Source organism: Cheilinus undulatus, linkage group 12 (assembly GCF_018320785.1).
Source record: "Cheilinus undulatus linkage group 12, ASM1832078v1, whole genome shotgun sequence".
NCBI classification, from domain to species: Eukaryota; Metazoa; Chordata; class Actinopteri; order Labriformes; family Labridae; genus Cheilinus; species Cheilinus undulatus.
Genome location: NC_054876.1, coordinates 9,687,604 through 9,700,467, shown reverse-complemented (window position 1 = coordinate 9,700,467; position 12,864 = coordinate 9,687,604). Strand labels below are relative to the sequence as shown.

General features: G+C 39.2%; 1 protein-coding gene across 1 annotated transcript in view; it reads left to right on the top strand.

The window, feature by feature from the left end:
- Positions 1–12,864, top strand: part of mogat2 (monoacylglycerol O-acyltransferase 2) — a 61,222-nt gene that overhangs the window by 6,462 nt on the left and 41,896 nt on the right. Inside the window, exon 2 of the mRNA XM_041801879.1 lies at positions 4,341–4,519. Within this exon, the coding sequence (XP_041657813.1) occupies positions 4,341–4,519 (179 nt within the window). The remainder of the gene's footprint in view (positions 1–4,340; positions 4,520–12,864) is intronic.

The window sequence follows — 12,864 nt, the reverse complement described above, 5'->3', positions numbered from 1 at the left end:
AATGGTTAGTTCTGATGCCTCTCAACACAAAGGTTGTGGATTTGCATCTTGTTTAGGAAGATAAAACTTTCTTAATGTGTATTTAAATTAACAAATAAAGTTTATGTGAAAGATCACCTGAAGTTTACATTTAGTAACTTATTTAATACTTCAACTTTTTGCTCAAGCTTGCATAACTCTAATTCAATGAAATATGACCCAAGTTATTCAATTATTTCAAGCTCTCTCAACAAGGTTTTAAGCATTACTTTAATGTCATATTTTACCTTGAGGTAATGTAATGAAAATACATGGAAAATTTACATGTATTTTAATCACTTAAAGTCCAGGTTTTTGGTAGAACTATTTTTTTCAAGGTGGGAAGGGTTACAAAGTCAATTCTGAGGATTTTAGAATTTGCTGTTGGTGATTTTAAAATAGGCCACCGTCTGCAGTTGGCCCTAGGGCCATAGTTTGGACCCCTCTAATCTAAACAGTGAAAAATGTGACAAAATTAGAGTATCATCTTTTCAACCTATCAAATAGGTTTAAAAATATGTAATTCTAGACTGATTTTAAATCTGATTTAAAGTTATTAGCTGATGAATAATTTGTATCAGCATTAAGGGGATACTTCAACATTTTGGCAAATTTGCCCATTGCCATAATTCCTATAGTCTTAGTAATAGGTTCGTTACCTTCAGTTGTTGGTGCAAGCTATTTTTAGAGGTCCGACCTGCTGTGCCAACTCAATGTAAGCAGATGGTATTCCGACTTTCCCTCATCAAACTCATCAAATACACAATCCAACAACTCCAAAACGCTCTCATGGACAAGTTGTGACCTGTACATTCACCACGCTATGAATTAATCATGGAACATTACGAGACAGAGATGTTTTAAAGCTAAATGCAAAGCTGGAACTACACTCCAGACATGGCTGCTGCACTGTGTCTCTCCGCCCAGTGGTTTACTCAAGAAATAGTTCCGAGTATTTTAATGTAGAGGTCACAACTTGTCCACAAGAGTTGTTGTTTGGAGTTGTTGGATTGTGTATTTGATGAGTTTGATGAGGGAAAACCGGAATACTGTCTGCTTACATTGAGTTGGCACAGCAGGCCCAAACTCGGCAGCGCCGATCTAAAAATAGCTTTCACCGACAACTGAAGGTAACGAACCTATTACTAAGACTATAGGAATTATGGCAATGGGCGAATTTGCCAAAATGTTGACGTATCCCTTTAATGTGCGTTTTGATGAACCTTGGTATTTTCAGTATATACCTTACATTCATATGGCACCAGTTCATAAGCAATGATATCTAAAGACACTTTACAAAGGCGGCAGGTTTAATCTGCTCTCTCTGTTTCTAAAGACGCTAAAAAATCCTTATCTCTGCAAATTTTTGCCACTTCAAACAATTTTTTTTTTGCCACTTTTTAACTGCTTTTCACTGTTTATACTGCCCTTTTTGGCCACTTTGAGCCAATTTATGCCACTCTTAGCCCATTATTGCTACTTTTAAATGGGACATATTATACAAAATCTATTTTCAGGCTTTTCTCACTAAGATATGTGCCCCTGGCCTGTCCACAATCCCCTCAAGTACCAGAAAAATCCATTCCTTCCTACCCTATCTTTCTCCACCTTGCAGAAAATGTGTGCTGAAACAAGCCGTTCCTAGATTGTCCCTGCATGATGTCATGTGTGGAGTTAGCACTGCCCCCAGGTTTGGTTTAATCATTTTCCCCTTACGGTTATTTCAGTTCCTCCTACTTTATCCTCTGGTATTCTGACATTTGAGCACATCATAGCTTAGCAATGAAGTCTGACGTAAGTGTCCTAATGGTTTAGTTGAATGTGCCTGTCTACATTGTTAGCTTTACCCAAAAAAGGTAATTTTGTTTTCACTAAATGGATTTACATTTTGAAAATGCTATATTGTACTACAGCATAAGTAAATACAATTGATTTGTTGCTTCTTTAATAAGAGTGGTTATAATTCAGGTTGAAAATAAAACAGAGTATCACAGATTAGTTTTATAATGGACCATGATTTTACTGACCTCCATGGGCTCCCAGTTTGGCTAAGCCCCTGGAAGCTCTCCACTTTCCCCCTCTTATGGGCAGCCTTGGTTACAGGTGCAGGGAAACCTTTCTTATACCAGGCAGAAACCTGGAGTAGAACTAGACTCATGTTGAACCCTCTGCTGAGGCTGTTTTAGATATAAGTGGACAGAAAAGCGAGAAGGATGGAAACAAACAAATGAGTTAGATGACATTTGGCAGCCACATACTGATAATTATGTTCAAACCAAATCAATTAGACCTACAGCTAAAGATCTGCGTCATAAGATATTTGAATTTACTGTCATCAAAGCAGCGTATCCTCCCACAGCATGACTCTGCTGTCAGCAACCACATTAACCCTCTCTGATGTCATCACAGCAGGACTGATGGTTACTGATACAGAGCAGACACCCTCCATTCATAAAAGAGCTAAAGTTATCCAGACACATGATGCTGTAGTAACCATTCATGTCATGAGTTCGACTGCTGTTATGCCAGATCAGGATGGAAAGTGTTTAAGATAATGTTCACGGCTGTGGGTGTGATATCAAAAAATAGTTTCCTGGAAACTATTAATGAGATTTATTTGACTGAAGCTTTCAAAGAACTTCACGGTTCTGGGAAATGGCTGAAACCTTGAGAGGATGAGTGACTGGACCTTTGCAGATGTAGTTAAATAATATTGAATCATGCCTGTTTGATTGGTTGGGTCCAGCATCACGGTTAAGATTGACCTCCTCTGCTGGGATCTGATCAGCCTTTAGTGCTGACTGAAAAAAAACTTCTTCATGCCCTGTAGTGTTTGTTCAGGCTTTGGAGGCCTGATTGTTTCCACTAAAGCACAAAATCTTTCAGGTTATTAATAAAATGACAACCCATTGCCATCTTTAGAAAATCTCTTCCTTACTGGACTCCAGCAAATCATTAGATATTTTATAAATGAACAAAACTTCTTTTTGTGAAAAAATAGACCAAATCAAACCAAATTTTCTACATGCTAAAAACCCACACTACAGTGTAAAACATGCTCCTTAAGTAAACCAGAACAAAAAGATTAAGGAGTTGGCCTTGAGAGATAAATTTAAACCTTGTCACTGCTTTTCTTGACCTTATAAATGAGTAATGCTAGTTTTTACACTTTAACACTCATCTCCAGCCCAAACTATGAAATGTAACTTTTAAAAGCACAAAAATGAGTCTCTGCTTTTTTAAATCAGCCAGAACAAAACTGACAGATTTTCAACATCTATCTTTATAGCAGTGATCATCAACTGTTAGCCCCGCCAACTCTAAAAACAAATGAAACAGACTGATCAGGAATGACTTTATAATTCATCAATTTTTCAGAGATTCCCCTTTCAGCTGTTAGTAGCATTAATAGTTCATGTTAAACACATATTTATCAGTACATTCATGATAAAAACTCACATGTTCTGTACATGGCCGCCCATGTACACGGGTTGTGCTTTAAACCACAGTCTGGAAACTGGGAGAGATGCTGATGTCATCTGAGGCAGGTGGGATGGGCTGACCATGCTGCAAAGACTGGGGTAGGCCAGAAGATGACTAATGATGCTGTCCGAGACTTTAGGGATGAAGACAGTGATGGAACTGATGGAGAAGTGGAGGGCTGAATGTTACGATGGCATGAATGAACTGGAGTGGGAGAAAGCCACATAACAGCCATTTAATTGGTTAAAACTGAGGGAGTGGAGCACTGTAATCAGATTGGTGATACCAGGTGATGTGAATAGCTGCTATTCAAGTGAAAAAGAGTAGGGGAGAATGAACGCTGAAACCAGCAGGCTGATTAAAGATTTCCTGCCTAAACTTTTGGTGGAGCTACAGTCAATCTCCATGCTTGGTGGGACACACACAAGCACACAAAACAAAGGTTGAGTCAACTTTTATACACTCTAACTGGCTTCAGGTGTGATTTCTATATTGCCAGCACCTGTTACTGCCACAGCTGAGTTTAAATGAGCATCACATGCTTGAAATAAAATGGTTTACCCACAGTTTTGAAAGGATGGCGATAACTTTGCCCAGCCCATTTTTGAGTTTTGTGTAAAATTATGTCAGTTTTGTCTTTTTTCTTATGTTTTTGTTGTGTTGTTTCAGCACATAAAGGAATTAAACATGTGTATACCAAAAACATTTGCAACTGCAACAATTTCTGGGAGAAATTGTGTTTTTTCCGGAAACACTTTTGTCCATGACTGTACATATAAACATTAGTGTGCATAATAAACCGGGTAAGTCTTTTATTTCTTGCCGTTTTCTCTCCTCAGCACCCACCTGCATCGTGCTCTTCTTCTACCTGCTCTTCACTCGTTTCTGGCTCATCAGCGTGCTCTACGTGGTCTGGTGGTACATCGACTATGACACTCCAGCACGAGGAGGCCGCAGGGTACCCTACCTGTGTGGTCTCAAACTCTGGGACTACATGCGGGATTACTTCCCCATCAAGGTGAGTGATAGAGATCAGGATGGGGATCTGATCTGATCTGATCTGGACGTCAGAACCATGTCAGGGAGAACTGAGTTCACCTCCGCTGGTCAGACAATGGGACGACTCAATCAGACAATTAATTTAATCTCTGATCTCTAAATACAAAACAGCAGCTGTCTGCTCTGCAGCAAATCGATCACTGATGGATGAACCTGTAGTACGGTGACCTTGAAGGTCAAAACAGAACAGTATGGAAAATATAACCACATTTTAAAAGAGTCAAACAAATTCATTAACATCTTAGAAAACTTGAATGCATAATTGAATAATATTAAATATAATCACCATGAAGGTCAAAACACAAAACAACTAGCAGATAGACTGCTATTAACCCCTCGTTAACCAGCTACCTATTCAGCCTTTTCTTGGTTAAGCCGCACTTACTTTACCAAGTGTTACCTCAGCAGTCCATCAAATTTTTTTGTACCTTACTTCTTTGTACCTACTTTACAGTTTCAAGAGACTGATCAAAATCAGGTGATTGCACAACAGCTTTAATATGGAAACAAGCAGGGTTGTTTTAAGACAGGAGGACATTTATGTAAAAATGTGTTTTAATGAGATTAATAACAGAAAAAGTGTCAGCAGATCGAAGAATAAGTGTTAGACTGTTAGAAAGTTTCAATTACACAAAAGCTTAATTGTTCATTTACCTCAATGTAGACCCAACAGGCTTTAGGCCATGAACATTATGACTTCTGCATCATTATGTAAACTCTTGAAATTATAATTTAGATTTTAATAGTGATAGGGAAGAAACCAGCAACTATTACAGTTAACTGAAAGAAAGAAGTAGCGTAACCTTTCTAAACGACATATTGATCAGTAAACTGTTCAGATCAGTACGGGTAGATTTAATGGTAGCACTTTATTTTAATGTGCTCTAAATACCAAGTAATTTGACAGCTTTTATCAAGAATAAGGCTGTAATTACCTAGTAAAAGTTGACATTTAACCAAGTAATAACTTTTTAATATTTAGGAGAAATATTAAATATGATGAATAATTCCTCGTAATACTGTATTGTGGGAATTTTCTGGTAATTAGGTGATATTTTACCCTAACCATCAAACTGGAGCACTGGGTGGGGGTAGAAGTTAGTGCATTGGAGGGGATCAGGTCTTACCTGGCTGACAGGAGTTTCTCTGCCGGCCTTGTATGCCACCTCCTCCTCAACCCCTCTTCCATGTGGAGTCCCCCAGGCCTCCATACTTGGCCGAAATCTTTTTCCTCTTAATGTGCTACCCCTGGGGTCCATTTTGACAAAATATGATATTTCATTTCTATGCTGATGATACACAACTGTATTTACCACTCAAAATCAGAGCTTCTAAACCCTTGGGCCCACCTCTGGACTATTTTAGAGACATTAAGGCCAGGATGGATTTTAATTTTCTAAAGCTCATCAAGAGTAAGAAAGAGGTCATTGTTTTTAGAGCCCTGAATTTGGATGGGACTCGCTAATATAAATTTCCGAGCTAATTAGAGCCCACTAAAATAAAGGAACTAATTTTTGTCACCTTAAGTCAGACCTGCTTTGAATCCATGTGCGATTTCTCTCCGGATTTATATTCTTGGAATAATTCTAGTGTGTATTTCATGTTTTAATAAATGAAAGCAAATAGAAAGAATAATATTGGAAATGCAAAAATAGCCTCAAACTCTTCCTTTAATTATGCGATCTTGTCACGTTTCTGCTGACAACATCAGGATTCCTCTTAAAACCAGAGAAAAACAAATTTTCAGGGAGATTTTGGTTACAAATACAAAGCAGAGTTGTTCATCTGGACAGCCACATCTGTGAACCATGAACCAAGCACAAATTTAAATCCTTAATCCAGAACATATCTCTCTAAGGGGCCAGTGAAGTGTATTGTATCAATACCACACCACAACCCACTCGTTCCTGCCTCAGAGAGAGGATGAATCAGATAATTTAGTAAACATGAATTTTTGCCAGAGCGTGCTACCACCAGTTACATAACCACATGTTATCTCAGGACACAAGGGAGCTGATACATACAGCTGATTATTATTCAATCAATATCACAAAAGGTTCTTAAAAACATATCAATATTAACAAAATCAATAACAATAACAATAATCATAACTACCCAGGTGAATTTTTTTCCTGAAACAAAGAGACAATGCTATCAAATATATTTAAGATGCAGTGAAATCAGAAGTTTATACCAGTTGAGCACTGACTCTCAGCTTTCTGTCTCCCTCTAGTGGTCATATTAGTGCACATGGATGACCTCAGGACATTTTCACTGCAAACCCTTACTTTTAGATAATCAGTGACAGTTGTGTCTTGTGTATTTGAAGTGTGACGTTGACTCTGACTAATATGCAAAGGCAGGGGCAAGAAAAAAACAATCTTCCACAACACGACAGAATCAAGCAAACCTTTACCTCAGACAGTATTCAGACCCCCCTCACTTTATTCAATGATATGTTGCAGCCTGACATTACTGATTAAAATCATTTTTATTGTCAATAATCTACACTCAGTATCCCATAATGACAAAATGGAAACATTTTTTCGCGAGTTTATCAAAAATACAAACTGAAATATCACATTGACCCAAGTATTCACACTTCTATAGAAGGCCTCACAGCTGACAATGCATATCAGAGAAAAACCAACCCATGAGGTCAAAGGAACTGCCTGCAGAGCTCAGAGACAGGATTTTTGACAGGCACAGGTCTGGGAAAGGCCACAAAACGTTCTGCTGCACTGAAAGTTCCCAAGAGCACAGCGGCCTCCATAATTCTAAAATGGAAGAAGTCTGGCATAACCAGGACTCTTCCAAGAGCTGGTCGTCCAGCCAAACTCAGAAATCCAGGGAGAAGGACCTTAGTAGGAGAGGTGACCGAGAACCTGATGGTGACTCTGACTGAGTTCCAGAGATCCTGTGTGGAAATGGGACAAAGTTCCAGAAGGACACTCATCCCTGACCGGGGCTTTATGGCAGAGGGGCTAGAAGAAAACCTCTCCTCACTGGAAAATAAACAAAAACATAACAGATGAAAGTTTGGGTCTAAGGAGGTTAAAACACAATTCTCATCATTCCTTATAAGTGCAAGCCAAATATCGGTTCTTAATACTGCCTGCTGATACAAAAATTCACTTTTTAAGCTAAATACAGGCTTTGGCTTCCAGCTGTGTGCTCTTACTTCACAAAATAGTGACAAAACACAGAGGCTTTCTGGGTAAAAAATAAAATGCTTCAAAAATGTTTGATAGTGTGTACGTTTGAGCCAACATTGTTTGTGGCCCACTTTTACCCAAAACTCACTAAACTATGGAGAGAAACTGTACCCTGTTACACTGTATAGCCTGGCTTCCTGGCCGGTACAACCAGTGAGTCCTTCTTAAAGGAGAAATGCTCGATGAAATCCCTGGAAGCTAATGCAGTTTCTACTGCTACATATCTCATGTGACTTGATAAAAGATACTGAAATATCCCTTTAGGTAAATACCTCCGATAGCAGGTTGGCACAGTCCCTCAGTAGTCTCCCTGGGATACCGTCGGGACCAGCAGCCTTCTTGGAGTTCACACCAATGTGCATTCGCCTGACCTCCCCTGTGAGTGCCTGATCACCTACACAAGTTGTGTGAGCCCAGTCTCTGCCTCAGTCACCTCTAAATGTCCATATCACGCAGCTGAAACCATGCATCCCTATTTAAAAACAAACAAAAGTTAAAAACGAAGTGTAAAAAGCACAGGAGGACAGTGGACTTCCTTGGACCCCAGGTTGGGAACCACTGCATTAGTCTATGGATGTGCATTGGAGAACAAACCTTACCTTCTGTTCAATTTAAACAATCTTTGCTTCATTATCAATATTACGACTCTGTTTAAACATATATTGTACAAAAAATGCTCCACTTATGTTTTATTTACTGTATAAATTTGAACTTTTATGTACCTTGTGTTAGATTGATATTCATGGTGATCCAAGTCTTAAACATAATTCCTCTCTTTTTCTTTATGAATGAGGAACGGGGCATGAAATGTAGATCAGGTCAGGATGTACTAAACAAGAAGCTCCATGAAATTTTCAGACTTATTTGTGTCTTTAAGTATAAAAAAACAAGACACAACATATTCATTCTACTCATATTTATAGCAAAGAACATAACACAGTAACCTAAATCTGTCTGTTTCACTTCATCTAGTAAACTGCACTCCTCTTACAGCAGATTACATCTGTTTATGAGACAGAAATGCAATAATTATCATTCTTCATTTGTTTACATTGTATAAGTTGTTTTACAGCCTTATAAAATATATATGTAGGTAAAGAGGAACCAGAGGATAAACATTGGAGCCATAAAGATAAGGACACAAAAAGATAACAGGTATGATAAACTGTATCGTTAATTTTAAAAATCTATAGTCAGGAGACCATAGGAACTGAAGAGATTAAAAACGGGATTAAACAATAGTTTTTACTCCAGTGAAATTAATAACAGTACAGTATTAAACTGAGCACAACAAGTAAGGAAATTTGTGTATTTCTTTGTTGTAACAATGCTTCTTGCCAGTAAATCTTTAACCTTTGGAAAGCCTGTTTATTCCTCTTTTAAATGGTGCCACATTTGTTGGGAGCATGCATCTGTGGGATGAGCAGCAGAGCTGAGTATGTTGGTTGCACCCATGACAGTTATGCAAATCTTCTCTGTCAATGCCACACAGCTTATTCTGCTATTACTATTGACTCTTGATGAAAGACATCCGATTAAATCACATGTGTTTTTAAATTGTTTTCTTATCATTGTTACCTCCACCAAGGAGGTTATGTGATCGGCAGGGTTTGTTAGTTAGTTTGTTTGTTAGCAACATAACTCAAAAAGTTATGGACGGATTTTGATGAAATTTTCAGGAAATGTCAGAAATGGCATAAGGAAGAACTGATTAGATTTTGGGAGTGATACGGATCACCGTCTGGATCCAGAATATTTTTAAAGGATTCTTTACTATTGGGAGATAGGGCTAATGGCGGAGGTCTGTGCTCTCCGAGTGCTTTTCTAGTTATTATTTTTAAATCAATGTCAAACCTCCAGTTTGTTTTGGTCAAAACTCTGACTGATGGGGAACTTTTAGACTTTCTCAAACTTTTTCTCAGGAGCTGCTGAATTCCTACTGTGACACATGCTGCTCTAAAATGTAACCCATGAAATAATGAAGTTGTGTATTGGAGAGATGTGAAAACACTAACATTACATCATTTCTTTGTGTTGAAATGCCAAGGAGGAACAAGATAAGGTGATAAAGATGACACTCTTAACATTTGCTACAGCTCCTTAAGCCTAAGGAGAAAAAGGCCCTGCCATTTCTACAAACGGTCATCAAACACGCCTTAACTTATCGACTCTAAGTTATTATTAGAAAGTGGAAGCATTTAGGAACAGCAGCAATGACATTGTATTCAAATGCATGTACTTTCCACAAGAGTTTAGAGTGTTTCTGTGGGAACTGTTGCCACAAAGTTGGAAGCATAGCATTGTCCAACATGTCTTGTCATGCTGAAGCATTAAAGGTCACATACTGTGCAAAATACACTTTTTTTTTAGGCTTTTCTAGCAAAACTATGTGCCCCTGGCATGTCCACAATACCCCCAGAATCAGAAAAATCCATTCCCTCCCCCTCAGAAAATGTGTGCTAAAACAAGCTGTTCTCAGAATTCCCCTCATGATTTCATTTGGGGAGTAAGCTCCGCCCCAGGTTTGGTTGGCCCTCTCCGCTTTGAAGAAAGTTCTGCCCTGGTAGCTGAGAGGAGGATCAGGAGAGCCACATCTATTTCCTCGGATGGGCAGAGTCAGACAGCCCATTAACATTTAAAGCTACAGATACAGAAACAGCTTGTTCTCAGCAGGGCTGAAAAAGGGTTTTTAGGGTGCTTTCACACTAGGGGCCTGGTCCCGGATCTGAGTGCACTTGAGCCCAAAGTCTGGTTCATTTTGTTAGTGTGAATGCAAACGAACCACTTGGGGAGATGTTCTAGGGCGCAATTCAAGTGGACCCTGGCACGGTTCAGATGAGATGTGAATGCAACCACGCTTGGATACGGGACAGAGTGCCGTGTCAGCTTTATGACGTCATCATAAAAGCTAAACTTCTTTCAACAGTGTGGCAGTTTGTTCACATTTTTCCTCAATAAAGGGTGGAAATCATCAGAATCCAGTCAATAATTGGTCTGTTGTGACTCACCTTACAGATGAACACAACTGGAGTCAGTGAGAGGAGGTGCAAAGGCCCATTTAATCCTCTGAGCTGCACACAGATGTGCAGGTGTGAAGAGCGAAGTTGCTGGCATCTTTAAAAGTGATTTTAATCATCCATGGCTGTAGGATGGACTTTTTGCCGGCTCAGAACAAAAACAGTATTCGTTCAGGTCATGACCCCAGTGGTTACCATGGTAGCTTCTTCTCCTCTCTGCTCCTTGGTGGGGTTGTAAACCAGCTATGTGCATACCGCCACCTGCTGTTTAAGACCGAGTGAATAAGCAAGTGGGCCTAGGCTTGGTTCGATGTTGCTAATGTGAAAGCAAGCCAGGGGGGAAGGGAGACGGGGAGGAATTGCACTGCGGCGCGGTTCTAAACAACTGGGCCTAATATGGAAGCACCCTTAGACATGCACAAAATCCAATACTGGGGTTCTTTTTCAGCAACAAACTTCACAGGCATGTTTTGGGGACCTCTGAGAACAACATAAAATTGACTTAAAGGTGTAAAATTTGTAACCTTTAAGATTGGCTATTACTGGAGATAAACCCTGAAAACTAGCCCCAAACCGTTATCTCTCCTCCACCAACCTTCACAAGTAGGCAGGTAACGTTCTCCCTGCATCTGCCAAACCCAGACTTCCCTTTCTGATTGCCAAAAAGAGAAGCGTGATTCGTCACTCCATCCTCATTTCCTCTGCTCCACAGTCCAGTATCGGAGTGCTTTACACCACTCCATTCGACACATGGCACTGTACTTGGTAATGTGAGACTTCGAGACTCATTCATGAAGCTCCTGCCTCAGTTTTTGTGCTTTCATTAATGCCAGTGGAAGTTCAGAGCTCTTCAGCAACAGAATCAGCAGAGTGTTGGTGACTTTGATGCACGCTGACCCTGCTCTGTGATTTTTACATGGTCTTATGCTTCATGGCTGAGTTGCTGTTTTTCCTAGATGCTTCCACTTTCTTATAATATCACTCACAGTTGACTGTGGGAAATCAAGCAGGGTTGAAATGTCAGTTTTATTGTAAAGGTGGCATCCCTCACAGTACCACGCTTGAAGCACTGAGATCTTCAGAATGACCCATTTTGTATCACAAATGTTCGAGGTGTAGTTTCTTGATTTTATACACCTGTGGCAACAGATCTGATTGAAACACCTGAATTTAATTATAAACAGCTAAGGCAAAACTTTTCCATAGTATGTATTTCTTGCCCATACTGATAAAAGTCAACAAATTATATAAGCTATGACTAAAACAGAGAAAAACACTGGTAAATACTATAAAATCAACACTGTTCAGCTTCATTTGAACTGCTTCAAATGTGCATACACCCCCTCCAAATCCCAGTCAGAAATGATGCAACTGACCCTCCAAAACTGAAACCAGACATCCAGAGGCAAACTCTGATTTTTTAACCTTTTCCTTTATGGTTTAAAACTTTCTTACAGATAGCAGTAGAAAAAAAGCAAATAAAATCTGTAGAAACAGGCTGAGTCTCTACTGTTTATGATACTGTAAATAAGGAGCACTAGATATTAGGTCAGAGTTCGAGGAGTTAGAAATGGTGTCAGTCTCATATCAGCAGATATTCTGTGAATATATGTCAGACAGAAAGACATCAGAACATAATGTTAACACTACAATAAAACAGACTTATTTCTAAGAATAAGAATCCTCTCAAAGTTTTAGTGTTTCTCCTGCTCTCAAAGTGAGTCATCTCCAGGATCATCTGACTGTGTGTCTCATTAACCGTGAAACAAAGAGTCAATGTGAGAGTAAAGAGGAACAGTGTCCTTCACAGAGAATCTTCAGTTTCATTGGTGTATCTGCTCCCACCGTTCCTAATCTCACCACCGTCAGCTCAGACTAAAAAGTCGCCAGCTGACGTGTCCTCGCGTGTTTGTTCACAGAAGAACACGATGGATTTAGACAAGATGAAGCTGCACTTTCATACATAACTAAAAAAGACCAAAATAAGTACATTCATACACTCAGGCTGAATATTTGTCTTTACCACACAAGAACAAATTACAAAACGTTAAGGAGAGCCAGAGCCATGGACT